Source organism: Manduca sexta, chromosome 10 (genome assembly GCF_014839805.1).
Source record: "Manduca sexta isolate Smith_Timp_Sample1 chromosome 10, JHU_Msex_v1.0, whole genome shotgun sequence".
Lineage (NCBI taxonomy): Eukaryota > Metazoa > Arthropoda > Insecta > Lepidoptera > Sphingidae > Manduca > Manduca sexta.
Window position 1 is genome coordinate 4,359,470 of NC_051124.1, and position 15,099 is coordinate 4,374,568.

General features: G+C 33.6%; 1 protein-coding gene across 3 annotated transcripts in view; it reads right to left on the reverse strand.

Moving 5' to 3' along the window:
- LOC115444362 (pre-mRNA-splicing factor CWC22 homolog) overlaps positions 1–15,099 on the reverse strand; it is an 80,661-nt gene that overhangs the window by 55,630 nt on the left and 9,932 nt on the right. For all 3 annotated transcript variants that reach the window (XM_037437064.1, XM_037437062.1, XM_037437063.1), the window contains exon 2: positions 1,749–2,206. In XM_037437064.1, the coding sequence (XP_037292961.1) occupies positions 1,749–1,916 (168 nt within the window). In that variant the 5' untranslated portion in view covers positions 1,917–2,206. The remainder of the gene's footprint in view (positions 1–1,748; positions 2,207–15,099) is intronic.

Below are 15,099 nucleotides of genomic sequence, written 5' to 3' on the forward strand. Positions count from 1 at the left end.
ATATTTTAATGTTAGTATCTTTTGTATCGTTCCCATAATATTTCCCAAAGCGAAAGAACATAACGAAAATAATGACAATGCCAACCACTAATCGATTGATCTAATTAATTAAAAATAACACGAGATTGGCTAGTAATCCATCAAGTTGTCTGCGTCAGGAAATTGAGAGGGCAGCGCGGTTCTTTGGTTTACGTGAAGTGTGTTTCGTCCAAGGTCCGTTTGTCCCATTAGTGCCTTCTAGTGGCCGTAAACCTTTCGTTTACGAGCTCAGACCCTTTTGAAAATGGTTTGGGTTGTATACTGCGGTGTGTAGTAACTGATTTGTTGTGTGTTAATATACGTATATATTTATAACATATGGTTTTAAAATGATATAGTTACTAATAGGAGTTGCTTGTGAGTTGCTGCATCAACCAACGGAGATATATTTATAAGCTTAACTGTTTTGTTGTTATATTTTTGTCCTGTACATGGTCTATCTGAAATTATGTCTTGCAGTAACTGTCTAAAACAACAAAATAAGTATATTCTTTCGAAGAAATAAAACCGTGTACAGAATGCATTCACTGAATTTCCCACACGTATCTAAATTCGGAGGCATATGTCCTTACTTAGGATTCCAAGTAGTAAACACTGAGTCACGTGTGTAGTCAACACCTACCTCGTTGTTATTCCTTTATTGTATAGAGGTTCGACTTCGAAGGACTTGAGGATTTCGGATACCATCCTCAGGTACCGCAGATTAATACCGGGTAGTCGTTCTCAGTACCAACCTTGTAAAAATTGTGCCCGATGGACGATATAGCCGTACACTCACTTCTGATATGGTACAGAAAAGCATGGAGATAAGTAGGTGCAATCGCTCCTCTGCCTACCCGTTCGTGCATAAAAGACGTGAATATATCTATGTATGCATGAGTCATGTGTAAACATCGCGTGTGAATCAGGGCTAGCGTTCAGGCACACCTACATGGCAGAGGTCGCGTTTGCGCTTTCAGTCCTTGCCAATGGCTTGCCTTGGTAAAGACATCGAGGGACGAATGCAAACTGGGGCTCGAAATTTATTTATGCCGTGTGTATTTGATGGCTTTTTTGTGCTTAGATGGTTATAAATTGAGGGTTATTTGTAGTTTTACGTTGAATCGTTGAAAATTGCTGTTTTTTATTAACGTTATTTTCTTTCATCAACTTAATATTCTGAAATAAAATATTGCTTCAATTACACCGAACTGTGGATACATGTTTAGATTTATAATTATAGTTACGATGTATTTTTTCCAGTATATTGTAGGGCAAGGAACCATCACGAAGTACTTATAAAGGTGAAGTCCAATGAAAAAAAATGTGAAACATATCTGCAGTTCTGGGAAGTGCTGGAATTTTTTTGAAATTATTCTTGAACTTTGCCACGTCGGTGAGAACGTTTACCTAATAGTACGAACAGTGAATAATGTTTTCCGTGAAAGATTGATGACGTCCCCCGACGTCCACACTCGACCTTCGCACGTTACTTGGACAAAAACTGCGAAACTAGCCTATATTGAGGTGTAACACTGGTATTATATACTCAATATTTGTAGTAAATACAAGTTCTTAGCAAGTCTTAATACAAATTGTTCCATCCACTTAAAGCACGTAATTTTCATGTACCTAATGACGTATCAGAGATAAGATTAGGCATTAAGAGGTATTTAAAATCCTTTTCATCGCAAATTCCATCGTAATGCCTGTTAATAAAGTCTACTCACGATTTTGGTGTTGAGATGCATAAGCTCCCGCTCGGTGACGCGGCGCCGCGCGGTCTCCATTTGCTGCTGGCGGTACTGATTGTACTTGTACAGCAAATACATTCCGGGCAGAGCCAACACCACGAACGGTCGCATCAGGCTCGATGAAGTAGACGCGCGCTGCGGCATCTTCTCAATACCATTCTTTATTTTCTTCTCAAATTCTATTTTTGCCAACTGTACTTGCGCTCACGCGGTTTCCGATTATGTACTCCAACATCTCAATAATAGAGATCATTTTGCAACGTCACAATTATCACTTAATGGAAGATTTGGTAATGATTTATTTACCCTAAGGCTAATGATACAAGCACTTATGACACTGCGGGGTTTCTACGTTAAAATTGGATTATTGCTTTAGAAATAGACCTATTTATTTACACTGAATTAATCAGGACCGATTTGCTGCCATTCTGAATCTGAAACAAATAGATACACTAATATTAAAATCTGTTAGATACCAATTATCAAAGTGAAATTATTTAATAAAACAATATTTTTATAGAAAGTAATTTCCATTCCAAATCAAGTATGGCATATGTAGAAAATCTAGATAGCGTTGAAAATAGGACAGCAATGCCAGCATGTTTCACGTTATGCCAATTCGGAGATAAAAACGATATTGCGTGATCTGGCATTTAATCGGACGAATATTGCCAGATTCACATATTCCGAAAGTATACATTATCGTATCACTTCGATTTCAGAATACGCTACGGATTAAAACGTTTTATTATAAAATCTTAAAAATGTATATCATTCACATATTCCAAGACTTACTATGTCTACAAATTCCTTCTCTACCTCCCACAGTAGAAATATTTAAACCTAACCCTGAAATAATTATGAAATCGATCAACATTTTTCACGACATGAAATTTGAATCAAGTTGGAAGTAAATTAAAGCTTTCAATTTGGGCGACAATCCTTTGCAACATGGATTATTGTCGTAAATTTGTCGATAACAAACTTGCCTGCATTAGGGAAGGCAATTCTACCGAAGTTTATGTAGAGCAGTCTGTAGGAGTTTGAGATGCTCGCGTTTGGGAACAATATCTTGCTAATACCATACGAAAGATTGTGAAGAGGCTCGGATGTGTGTGTGCTTCTTGGTAATAAATACACAAACAACTGAGTAGAATTATATGAAATTTGGCACAGAACAAACTCTGGATATAGATTATTTGTTATCTTGGACAAGGGTACAGTAGGACCCTTTTCCGATAAAAGGTATGAATAAGAGCGGAGCCCTCGGCCTAATCTAGTTTACAATATATAGATAGCAAAGAGAAATAAATATAAAATGCAGTAATATTATCAAAATTCGTCAAAATCATAAAAGCATAGAAATGAAGAGCATAAAAACCGGCTTGTTTTAATTGCTAGTAATAAAAAGCTATGCAAACAGCAAATACACAAAAAAAAAATAATAGAATTGCCTGTCTCTGATTATCTGTTGTTTGTAACATAACTCTGAATAGATAGCATCGAAATTAAGTTAACATCTATATATCTTGAAAAAGTCGTTGAACATTAAAAAATTCAACATAATAAAATCATCATTATCAGCCACAAGACGTTCACTGTTTAACATAGGGTTTCCGAAAATGTGCAAACTGACTTCGATTTGACTCCATGTTAGAATTAGGCGTATCAAATTGTTAATAGTTTAGACATAAAGGTTCGTAGGATTAAAAAAATAATACTTGAGGTATCAGGCCGATCCCACCACTTATCAAATATGGACCCAGTTCAGAATTTATTCTACAACAACCGAATTCTCCGAACTATCATAACATTGCATAAATCCTAATAACCGTTGACTCTATATAGTTATTAATGACATATGTTAGCGGTTGGATAGAGCCAATAGTTGATTGATGGCTTCCTCTCGAGAGTTATGCGACTCGTAATAGGTTCTTTCCTCGTCATTACATCTATAAATATGACTATTACGTCTTTTATAATCGAACTGCGCAGTGTTTGTCCCGTTACCTCTATCATTACAGTATGAGGAAGATAAAATGGATGTTGTTTTAGAAGACGGTATGACGAACATACAATAGATGTTGATTTAAAAGAGTTAACTAGTTATCGACGATGCCGTTTTTTTATAATTTTAAAAAACGACGTCTATTTATGGAGAGGTTGTTACTGTATCAATAATGTTATCAAGGCTATTACATTAGTTTCTTTTCTTAAATTTTGGTACGATCGTAATCATTAACAGAATATCGACCGTAGAACATGACGGAATTTCACCAATAATTTCGAGATTGTTCTGTTATTCAACATGAATAAATATTAAAGTAAGATACAAATGCAAGGGTAAGTGACAGAAATCAAAGCCAAAAAACCAATAAAAACTATAAAATTAAATTACCGTAACGAACCTATAATGTATCAAGTGGTAAGAAGTTACGAAGGTATCCATAGAAATAAAAAGTCCTTGTGCATCATGTATACAAACATAAGTCTTATTAAAAAGGGTAAGTTGGATGAGATGAAATGTGCATTACATGCTTTATACAAAATTCATGTTGTAATAATAACTGAAACATGGATAAAATCGGAACATGAAGTCTTAAACCTACATATACCAATCCATACACACTATTTTAACTATAGAACAAAAAGTCGGGGGGAGGCGATTACTAATTAGTAGAAGATCACTGTAAAGATGATAATCATTACCTTTGGGTACATGTAGAGAAATTTTGTCTGGATGTCGGTGTTATATATAAACGTGAACGAACCAATACAAACGACTTTTTGAATATACTGTCTGATCAATTAGAACAAAAGAGAAGAGCAATTCTTTTAGGTGACTTTAATCTGAACTTGTTAGAAAAGAAGAAAGAAATAGCAGAATATAGGAATACTCTTCGTCAAAATGGATATTATATATTGAACAAAATAGATAAACAACATTGTACAAGAGAAACAGCAGATTCAAATACTATTTTGGATCACATAGTCACTAATATTCAAAATCATCCTTTCCATCTGGCTATACTAGAAACATCAATATCTAATCATAAACATATATACTTTGAGATGTAAAGAACACATCCAATTCCTGTCCGAAAAATTGATTATGTGAAGGTAAACTATGAAAACCTGCATAAGTCTATTGCTGTTTCGTTTACAAATTTTGATAGTGATTATAATACTCTTGAAAAACTGTTAATAAGAACAATACAACACAATAATTCCAATAGAACAAAAATCTTAAACTTATCCAAGAAAGACTGGATTAACAGGGACATTATAAATGCAATTGAAAATAGGAATGCAATATGGAAGAAATCTATGAGTGATCCGGTTAACACAGTAATAAAGCAGAATCTTAAAGAGCTAAGAAGCAAGACGTTTAAATACATACAAACACCAAAATCTGAATATTACCATATTATAAATAATATGCAACATAAAAATACCAGTGAACTTACAAAACTAAGGATGGTATCTGAACAAGAAATCCATAAAATAATTAAAAATCTCAAATCTAGCACTAGTTCAGGTGTAGATGGCATAACTGCTAAAATACTTAAAAGTATAAATAATATTATATCGAAACCCCTGAGTAGATGTATTAACAAGTGTTTAGCGGAAGGGGTGTTTCCTAACTCTTACAAGATAACAAAAGTTACCCCGATATACAAATGTGGCGACAAACAAGAGCCTAATAATTATAGACCTATATCAGTATTCCCGGTTATTTTAAAGGTTTTTGAAAAAATGATGCATAAGAGACTATCTGAACATTTAGATTTTATACACTTTCTTAGCAAATGCCAGTACGGTTTCAGACCCAAATCTAATACATTATCTACTACAATCGATCTGATAACTGACATTAAGGTCGCTATCGACAAAAAAGATATTGTATTGCGTATTTTTTATTGACCTAAAAAAGGCCTTTGAGCCAGCCATAAACGACTAATTGAAAAACTTTATAAACATGCAGGGATAAAAGGCAATGCTTTAGCTATGTTTAGATCATATCTGGATAACCGGTACCAAATTGTACAAATTGGACAGTATAAAAGCAACACCAAATTAATAACGTGTGGCGTCCCACAAGGATCGATCCTAGGGCCAATTTTGTTTTTAGTTTAAATCAATAACTTGGATGAGATAGAATTAAAGGGAAACCTAACACTTTATGCAGATGACACATGCCTATTTTACTTTGATCCGAACATAGACAGTTTAGTTCAAGCACAAGCCGATTTAAACACAGTTCAAAACTGGTTTCTACGTAACTTACTTACTATAAACGAATCTAAAACAAAGTACCTGATCTTTTTGGTATATATATATATACATAAAAAAAATATAAAAAAAAAGTTCCAGATACAGCAATGGCCATAGGACAAAAAAAAAATTAAATAATACAAATACAGTAGTTATAATTTAACTTTAGAAGTTTATTCGGTGATTAACTGACTAATTGTTTCGTCTAATTGGCCCAGTTACGATGTAAACTGTTATTCCGAGTTGTTTCAATATTGCCGCGCGGTGCCTCTGGTGGGTATCCCTACACAAAATTACCCACCGAAATACTATTCAACTTGCACAAAATACTATTGGACTTGCATAAAATACTATTGTACTTGCACAAAATGTGATTCTGCTGTTTGTAATTGCATTTGTAGTGTATTTATATTGATTGGTGTTATGAATAATTGTTGATCTTGATTTATCAAAATGTACCACCACCATACCATTCATGTCTATGAAATTGTTATTTGTAAATTTAGTTATCATTGTTATTAATAATTTACTTGTCATAGTAATAGTTTGCAATCTTTATAAATTTTCGCCTGTATAGAATAACTATGTTAAGTAGTTTTTTCAGTAAGTGATTAATTTATAATCTTATGAAAAATAAATGATTCTTAAACCTTGAACCTAAAATGTAGTGGTACATGGACAGTATTTTAAGTCGCGAGGACCACTTCTCGGAATAATCACTTCAGAGGTCTGCGAAAAGCAGTCATAAAAATGTGCCTCTTGTATTTTCTTTATGAGACAAATACATAAATTCCTTGTTATGCATGACACGAGTTACAAATTTAAAACAATAATAAATTGAAAATTACTCAATAAATTAATGGAGAAAATTTATGATTTTTATAGGCTTTATATTTTCATTTTGGGCATGAAGTATATTCGATTTGGATAACATAAATTCCATAAGATGTTTATATGAATAGCGGCGAGCGGAAGCGCGGACAATTAACAATAAATAGTTTTGCTAGGCTCGGGCACGTATTTATTTAATGAGACTCATTCAGTACATCACCTCTTTTCAAACCTTTTGTCTTTATTGAAACTAGAGTACGTTGGCGTCAACATTTCGAAAAGCGCTTTCTATTGTATTTTATGAATGAAAAGAAAATATCACGACAAAGAACCGATCATTGTATCCTTTCACCTCTGCCTCGACAAATATCGATCAGATACGCGATAAAATGAAAACTATCGCTTTAACATCCGTGGTATAAGTCTGTACCAGTCTTCGATGCAGAGATACAATCGACGCACGCTCCAATAAGTCGATCTACGACATTGAACCTGTGTTCAATAGATTATAGAATAACGGATTACTATTCAGATTCTGATTTGCTTCCGTGATTGTTACAATTTACAATGGAATGCTACTTGCGTTTTATCAGATGAATAGTCTACGAGTGGGATAAAGCCTAAAATTTGTATTAACGTAGGTAGTTTTTTACTGATTTTACAGCCTCTGGTACCCTTTTAGAGATATGCATTAATGTTCAAGAGGGCGTTATAATTAAAAATAAATATTTATATTTCATCGTCATGGTTTTTTGATAACGTTATAGAGCCATCCAAATGTTTGATAAGTGTATTTTTAATGATTGATGATTATTTATAACTGTCTCGATGGCATAGTTGCATTAAATATGTTTTACGACACCGCTCTGAGATCCCGGATTTATATCTCGGGTCAGGCAACGTTATATTGGGTTTTTCTGCTCAGTATCAGTCTGGAGTCTAGAATTCGTGCCCGATATCTCAAAAGGCTCGGTTTCTATCACATCATGGGACGGAATACATAGGCGAAAAGTAGGTTCCAAGTTGCACTTATTCAGGGATAAAGACGTGGTGTGCGTTTGTGTGTTATTTTCAATAAACAATGACGTATCCTCGTAAAAATTCTGTCTCTAGGTGACTGAAACAGTGGCAAAGAATTCAAGTTAAACTGCCTTAAAGAGCTCTTTAAGTCCTCGACCCCGCTGGATATCTAGTGGCAACAGTGCTTGAGCCGTGTTAAGCGCTCTATGGTTACTCCTTGCACTATATTTAGCAAAGCGATTTGCATTCGCTTAGAACAGAGTTCATTCATGTAAAGGAAGTTAGATTGTAGTGTTGTGCATTAATTACAGTGCGCATCTCTTTTGTTTTCCAATTTGAAGGACAAAGTACACAGTGTTATTGCTGGGCGTCATAAGATTTTGTCGTAAGTTTTAGGAAAAAACGGTCTAGTTTCCTTTGTCCTAAAGTTGTGGGTAAGGTTGCTGTACTGTTTGACAAGATTATCCTGTCTCTTAATATCAAGGAATTGCTAAAAATATAATAATTAATTTGTATATAAAAATATACATAATTTTTTATGACAATTATGTCAGTGTGGAAACGAACCCCTAATGATAACTTGTCATTCTTTCTTACCTTCACTGCTCACAAATATCCTAAGTATAATTTTGAAACGCAATATGATATCTCTTTGTTTATGTTTTGCCTTGTATAATATTTTCTGCGATTCAATTTTCTTTATATCTGTTTCACGCATTGCTCGCTATTTTCTATTTTGCTCAAGGATGTGACCTAAATAGCGGTTTATATCCGATGTTAAGGCAAGTAAAGTTAATACAGTTATTTAATGTTTATACTTACGCAATTGCGTATTAAAACCTCATTAGTCGGAATAAATGATCAAATGAAGTTTAGAGATCATTGAATGTTTTTTGTAAAATATTAATTAATGTGCTGTTAATGTCCTGGTTTGTAGCACGTTACAAACAGCATTAGCATAGATAATTCTTTTATCCTATCCATTAATCTGTGATAAACATTGCACGAGAAAAATGTGTTCAGTCCTTTATGTGATCTATCTCTCAATAAAAGAGTTTCTATAATCTTTCACACGATGTAAATAATTCGCCCACGATACTAGTACTATAGTTAAATCTTCTGGAGTTGGTGTCTTGCTTCAAATAGCGCAAACGAGCTCTCAGAGAGGCGCCGACGAAATGGTTTTCGCTTGATTGCTCCGGCGTATAACAACCGCGTAACGAGCTTAGGTGTTCCGCAAGCTTGGAGAATTTTATGCATCGACTCACGCATTGCATAGTGTAGTGTTGGAGCTGTTGGGACCAATATTGGGTTAAAGATTTTCATTAGTGTTTGATAAGCAGCTTGGCTATTATTTTGCAGCTGGCTAATAAATTTAAATAAATTTGTGCTTTGTAACCATCTGGCTACATTGCGAGGTAAATTAGATTTTTTTTATGTGTGTATCTGCCTGCCTCAAAATTTTGGTTGATTACGACTACCATTCTTGTTCTTTTATATTACTGGTACTCAATAAAGTATGTGTTGTTACATTAAGCCGTCGCCCCGAGTTCCTGTTTAAAAACTGAATAAAAGATTTAGAACAATGGATTAAGATTAAGATTAAGATTAAGATCAATGATAATATAAATATAATACATTATTGTATGTGCGTGTGTTAGATTCAGTTAATTAAATGTTATGGAGAGCGGTTGTTGACACCGTGAATCAATTTCTTCGACAATTAACAAAAAACAAAAAAAATATGCATTTTCGTTTGCGTCGCAAGTCGCAACTTGACAAATCGTAATTCGGCACGAGAATCTAATCCACAAAAATATTTAATATTCCTTTTAAATGAACTTTAATTAATATTTCATTAATAAATAAACTTTAATTCTTAACCTGAAGCAAGTTATGAATTTGGATTGTTACTTCAGTCGGTTTTTCTTTAATTCATGTTTAATTAGTGCCTCTAAGCCGAGGCTTGGCCTTACAAAAGCCCTCTTAGAGCATTTGGTTCTATTTTTAGTCTGCCGTAGTGCCCCAAGCAGTTATCTGTTTATAGCAACAGTCCGAATGAGAGTTAGTACACGAACCGTAAAAGACGTTTTTTTATTTTATTTATTTGGGAAAATAACATTGTTACAATAAAATGTATAACTTAACAGTGTAACTTAATATAAATTAAATTAGCTAATGTAACAACCACAGCATTTTCCACGTATTATGTAAAGAATATTATATAAATACATATTATAACCGTAGCTATGTTTAAAACGTGTCTTATACAATCATGCTATGTGATCTGATAGTTGGGTTATAAATTATAATATTTCTATTGAGAAAAGATTTAACATTGCAGATGCTCTTACCCGTAAACTTGAATGGTAATTCATTCTTTAATTTTGTTATATTTGGTCTTTCACTACATGTACCGATTATCTAAAAGAGATTAGAGACCAATAAGACCGCCTATTGTTTCACGTATTAAAAAAACCTATAATAATTTATTTTGCTGTATGTGGTGTATAATAAAGTATTGTCGTTCATTCATTCATTCAAGTAGTGTAAAGCAATAGTGGTAATTAAAGTCGTATTAAAAATGTTTTTAAACTTGTAATCGTAAACAAAAGTGTAAAAATATTAGTAATTAAAAGCACAGAAATGTAAACTTCATTGTTCCCAGCAGTCCATAACGGAAATTAAGAACGGTGAGGGCGATTGAACTTAAGAATAACAAGAAATCATTTATCTAAAAGGATTTTCGTTCAGAAATAAATCTTATTTAACTTGTTCTCTTATCACACTAATAATATAAATGCGAAAGTTTGTGAAAATGTTTAGTTGTTTGTGTGTTTGGATGTTTGTAGTAAACTCATTGTCAATTGAAAGGATTTAGATGAAATTTGGCACATGACCAGACCATGTCATGGACATAGTCTACCGTTTCTCCCGATAATTTGGTTCCATGGGAAATATTGATTTTTTTATCAATTTTTTTAATAGATGGCGCTAGTAAGCCACTGCTATGTATCATAGTGTTGTAGGGACTTTTGTAGTAGAGAAGGCTTTTCATATTCGTGATGCGAACAACAACTAGTAGTAAATATGACTCAAATGTTGCAAAACAGAAATTCTACGCCTGTAGGTGTAAAAAAACACCTTGTATTCTTTACATACTAAGTAGCATCGAATGGGCTGCAAAGTTTGAAAGTTTGCAACAAATATAAACATGGCGAACAGATAATCTCTTCCTAACTTTACTCCATTACTTAGTTGACAGACAAATTGGCCGGCACCGTCTAGTGCCTGCTGCAAGAATTATGCAGAAAGGGGCAGTGATTTTGAAATGTTTCTTATAGTAGTAACGTTAAAAGGTGAATATTGCAAAAAGTAAAATATTTATAAGGAAACGGTTTGTTGATAAATATTTTGTTGAATCTATGTTTTTGCGGGTGCTTGGAAAATGAAGGGCTACTGGCTACGTACATAACCTAAATACATTTCATTTTTAAATATAGAAAGACGCATGCGCGGCTTTTTTTCATTCACAATTTTATGAATATAAATTTATAACCTTAAAACATTTCATATTTAAGTATGGAACAACTCCTTTAGTAGTTTTTTTTAATTCATAATTTCATAAATATAAATTTACCAAGTAAATAGAACCAATACAAAGCAGTTGAAGTAACTAATCAATATTTTTACCAATTCCTTAATATTACATAAAATAATATAAAAAATTAAAAATACGTGAGATAACATGAAGACTCAAAAGAGTTGGTGGTATTACAAAACACACGAAACGCGACTGAGAGTTATCTTCAAAAGGCTAATCAGGTTAAAAGCGAAGCCTTTGACTCCGTCTGAATTGGAGCCAAATGACACCACACTAACTAGGTATAACTGTTTGTGATGTTTACATATTTAATGGAGTTATCTTTCGAGTATTCTCAGAATGGGGGAGTTTCTCTTTGATCTGAGTTTTCAGTTTCCATAAATGTGCTTGGGCTTTCGACTTATTTGTTTATGAATGTATAATATGATAATATCAGTACTAAAGTCCTATATGCTGTGCCCGTGGCTTCGCCTGCGCGGAAATCATTGTGCCTAATCACCCACGTGATTTTTTACAACTACGCGACCTATTCGACAGTAATCGTTATATATAAATCAGTTTATATAAAACCGTAATGTGCTATATGAACCTAAACCTTCCTCAAGAATTGTATTATCTTTTAGTAAAAATCTCACAAAAATGCGTTCAGTAGATTTTGAGAAAAACGATCACAGACAGACGGCTTTTGGGGACTTTGTTTTATAAAATGTATTTCTTTTATAATATGTATTGATAAATACAGTACTGGCTATAAAGTTAATGACAAGTATCGTTTAAATGAACTCTAGACGAAAATAATTTAGAAGTAGTATCGTCATAACACGTATCTCTACTCGGCAATAAAGAATTGGTAAAAATATTCCAAACATTAATTGTACATTTTTAAAAACCACTTGTATTTTTTTTCTTTAAATTTTGTAAGGATATCCTGCATTATATCAAATTCTATGTGCCTAAACCAGTAATATTTCTAGCGTAAGCTTTTGTGAGAGTAATAGCCCTGCGGTCTCCAAGTGTTCATGAATAACGTAGTGAATGGAGTCTTCTACTTACTTTTTTACCGCCTATTTACATTTAACTTTACTTTAGAGTTTGGTAATGGGAGGACTTCTATAGGAAAAAAAAACGTTATAATCATTGTGGCAGGTACTTGGTCCAATGCTGACATGTCCGTCTAACTAACAAATGCACTTGACAGAACGGATCTTTTGCTGGAACCGTTTATCATTTAATGAAAGAAGCAGTCTAAACCTAAAGCGGGATGATTTAAGATTTATATATTTATTTATAATTTCATTGTACACATATAAATCAGGAAAAAATTAGCAGTCGCTATATATCTATATATACCTACATATTGTAGAAAATCTGGACGAAGATTGAAGATTACTTCACAAAATATTCACAATTCACTTATAAATTTCAGGTACGAATTACGAAGTCAATTCCAAAGATTATCCTATTACCTTTCGTTGGATACTTTTTTATTTATTACTAGCTTCCGCCCGCAGCTTCGCCCGCGTGGATTTCGGGTTTCAAAAATGGAGAAGGTGCTCAATTTGTCGGGATGTTTTTTTAATTTATGGTGGTATGCAGGTGGTCCGATTGTCCGGTCAGGGTCTGATGATGGGATCCTGGTGAAATCGAAGGAACTTTTAACCATTAAGGTTGCACACGAAATGACGGAAGCTTAAAAATGGAGTAACTTCTCCCGTTTTCCCAACATTTTCCATCACTGCTATGCTCCTATTAATTGTAGCGTGATGAAAAGTATACTATAACCAGCTCAGGAGTATGAAAAATAATTGTACCAAGTTAAGTTAAAATCCGTCGAGTAGTTTTTGTTTCTATAACGGTTATACAGACAGACAGACAAAATTTTTACTAATTGCATTTTTGGCATCAGTATCTATCCCTAATCACCCCCAGTTATTTTGGAAATATATTTCATGTACAGAATTGACCTCTCTACAGATTTATTATAAGTATAGATATGCAAAAGTAGCTCAAAAATTGTCCATAACGAAAACATGCATTTTAAAGTAAAACAAAAGAAATAATATCGTGAAGCCAACCAAATAACTAATGATATATTAAATTTTGTGACTGTTCAATTTAGTCGGGTCCGCGATATCACTTTTGTTGAGTTTCAGAACGCGACATTACATTATTATATTCTGTGCTCCAACCCACACTGCTTTGATGTTAGGAACACACCTACATTGCTTAGACAACAGTGAACTTTATACAATAGCAATAAAGCTCAAATTGACTCTACGTATTAGTTAGAAAACGTTTGTATGGGAAATAGAAAAATGCTGTTTTGAGGATTTTCCCGGCAATTATTCGAATTTTTCTCACCTTTTAAACCTTCCCTAGACCTCCACGAATAATTCAAGACCAAGATAAGATAAATCCGTTCAGCCGTTCTCGAGTTTTAGCGAGACTAACGAACAGCAATTCATTTTTATATATATAGATTTACGCAAGAATTGTGTTATTTTGCCAATAATTGCAAATTTTATGAGCAATCTGACTACTTTAAATCCGTTAAGTCAATCTCGCTTGATATGATGAACTGTCATACGAAACTAGAGTAAAGCGGGGCTTGGTTTCTCCTAAAGTAGTGCGATTCCTTGTGAGGCCGTCATGCAGAAAATGACAAGACATCCGGGACGCTCCGACGTCGCGCTATGTTAATATTTCTTTCGTTTTAAAAGCTTTTTTGTTTCTTTTGTCAAGTATTCTCGGGAGTAGTTCGAGATAAAAGTCTTTCGTTATTATTGGAGTTTGTTAAGTTATGTTTGATAAAAATTAACCATTACCCAATTGACTGATAAAGATGTAATTCTTGAACGCGTTTTAGATGAATTAGACAGTTTTATACAAATAAATAGGCCCGCAACGTCAAATAACAATAAGGATATCATGCAGTCTACTTAGCACTATAAGTTATTAGAGTAATATTTTCTTATATTATTCATAGTCGTACTTAATACTATGGTATTACATATTTCCACAGTCAACACGTTTGCTAACGCACGCATCAATCAACCTTCATGGTTAAATCCACGCCAAAATTAAAAGGAAATCCAAAGACAGATACTTCTTTGTTCCCATATTGTGGCATAACTCCGGTTTTGATCACACTGACGTATTCTTTGTAACTTGCAACTGTCGAGCCGTTCTTTTGTCTCACACGGTCCTGGCAATACAGCCTGAAAGAAAATCGCCCCTTTTCTTTCTATTTTTAAAAGACAGCCTTTTATTGTATGTTGGACGCGGCGTGTCGGAAATTTAGTTACCCCTTTGTTCTCGTGTAAATATTATTGAGGTTTACAAAGGGATGAATTACATTTTCGTATAAGGAGACGAGAGTGCGGTGGCATTTAGAAATATTGCTTCGATAGCAATTTGTGTTTCCACGTACTCGATTTAGATGGATAGCTTTTGCAATTTCATATTGTATTCTATATGTGACATAATCTAAGATAAACCGTGAACAGAAAATGGAAGTATAAAGTGGGTCATTGACAAGCGAAAATATCCTCTAAATGCACCAAAAAAGTCATGCATGATTTATTTAAATAGACAATT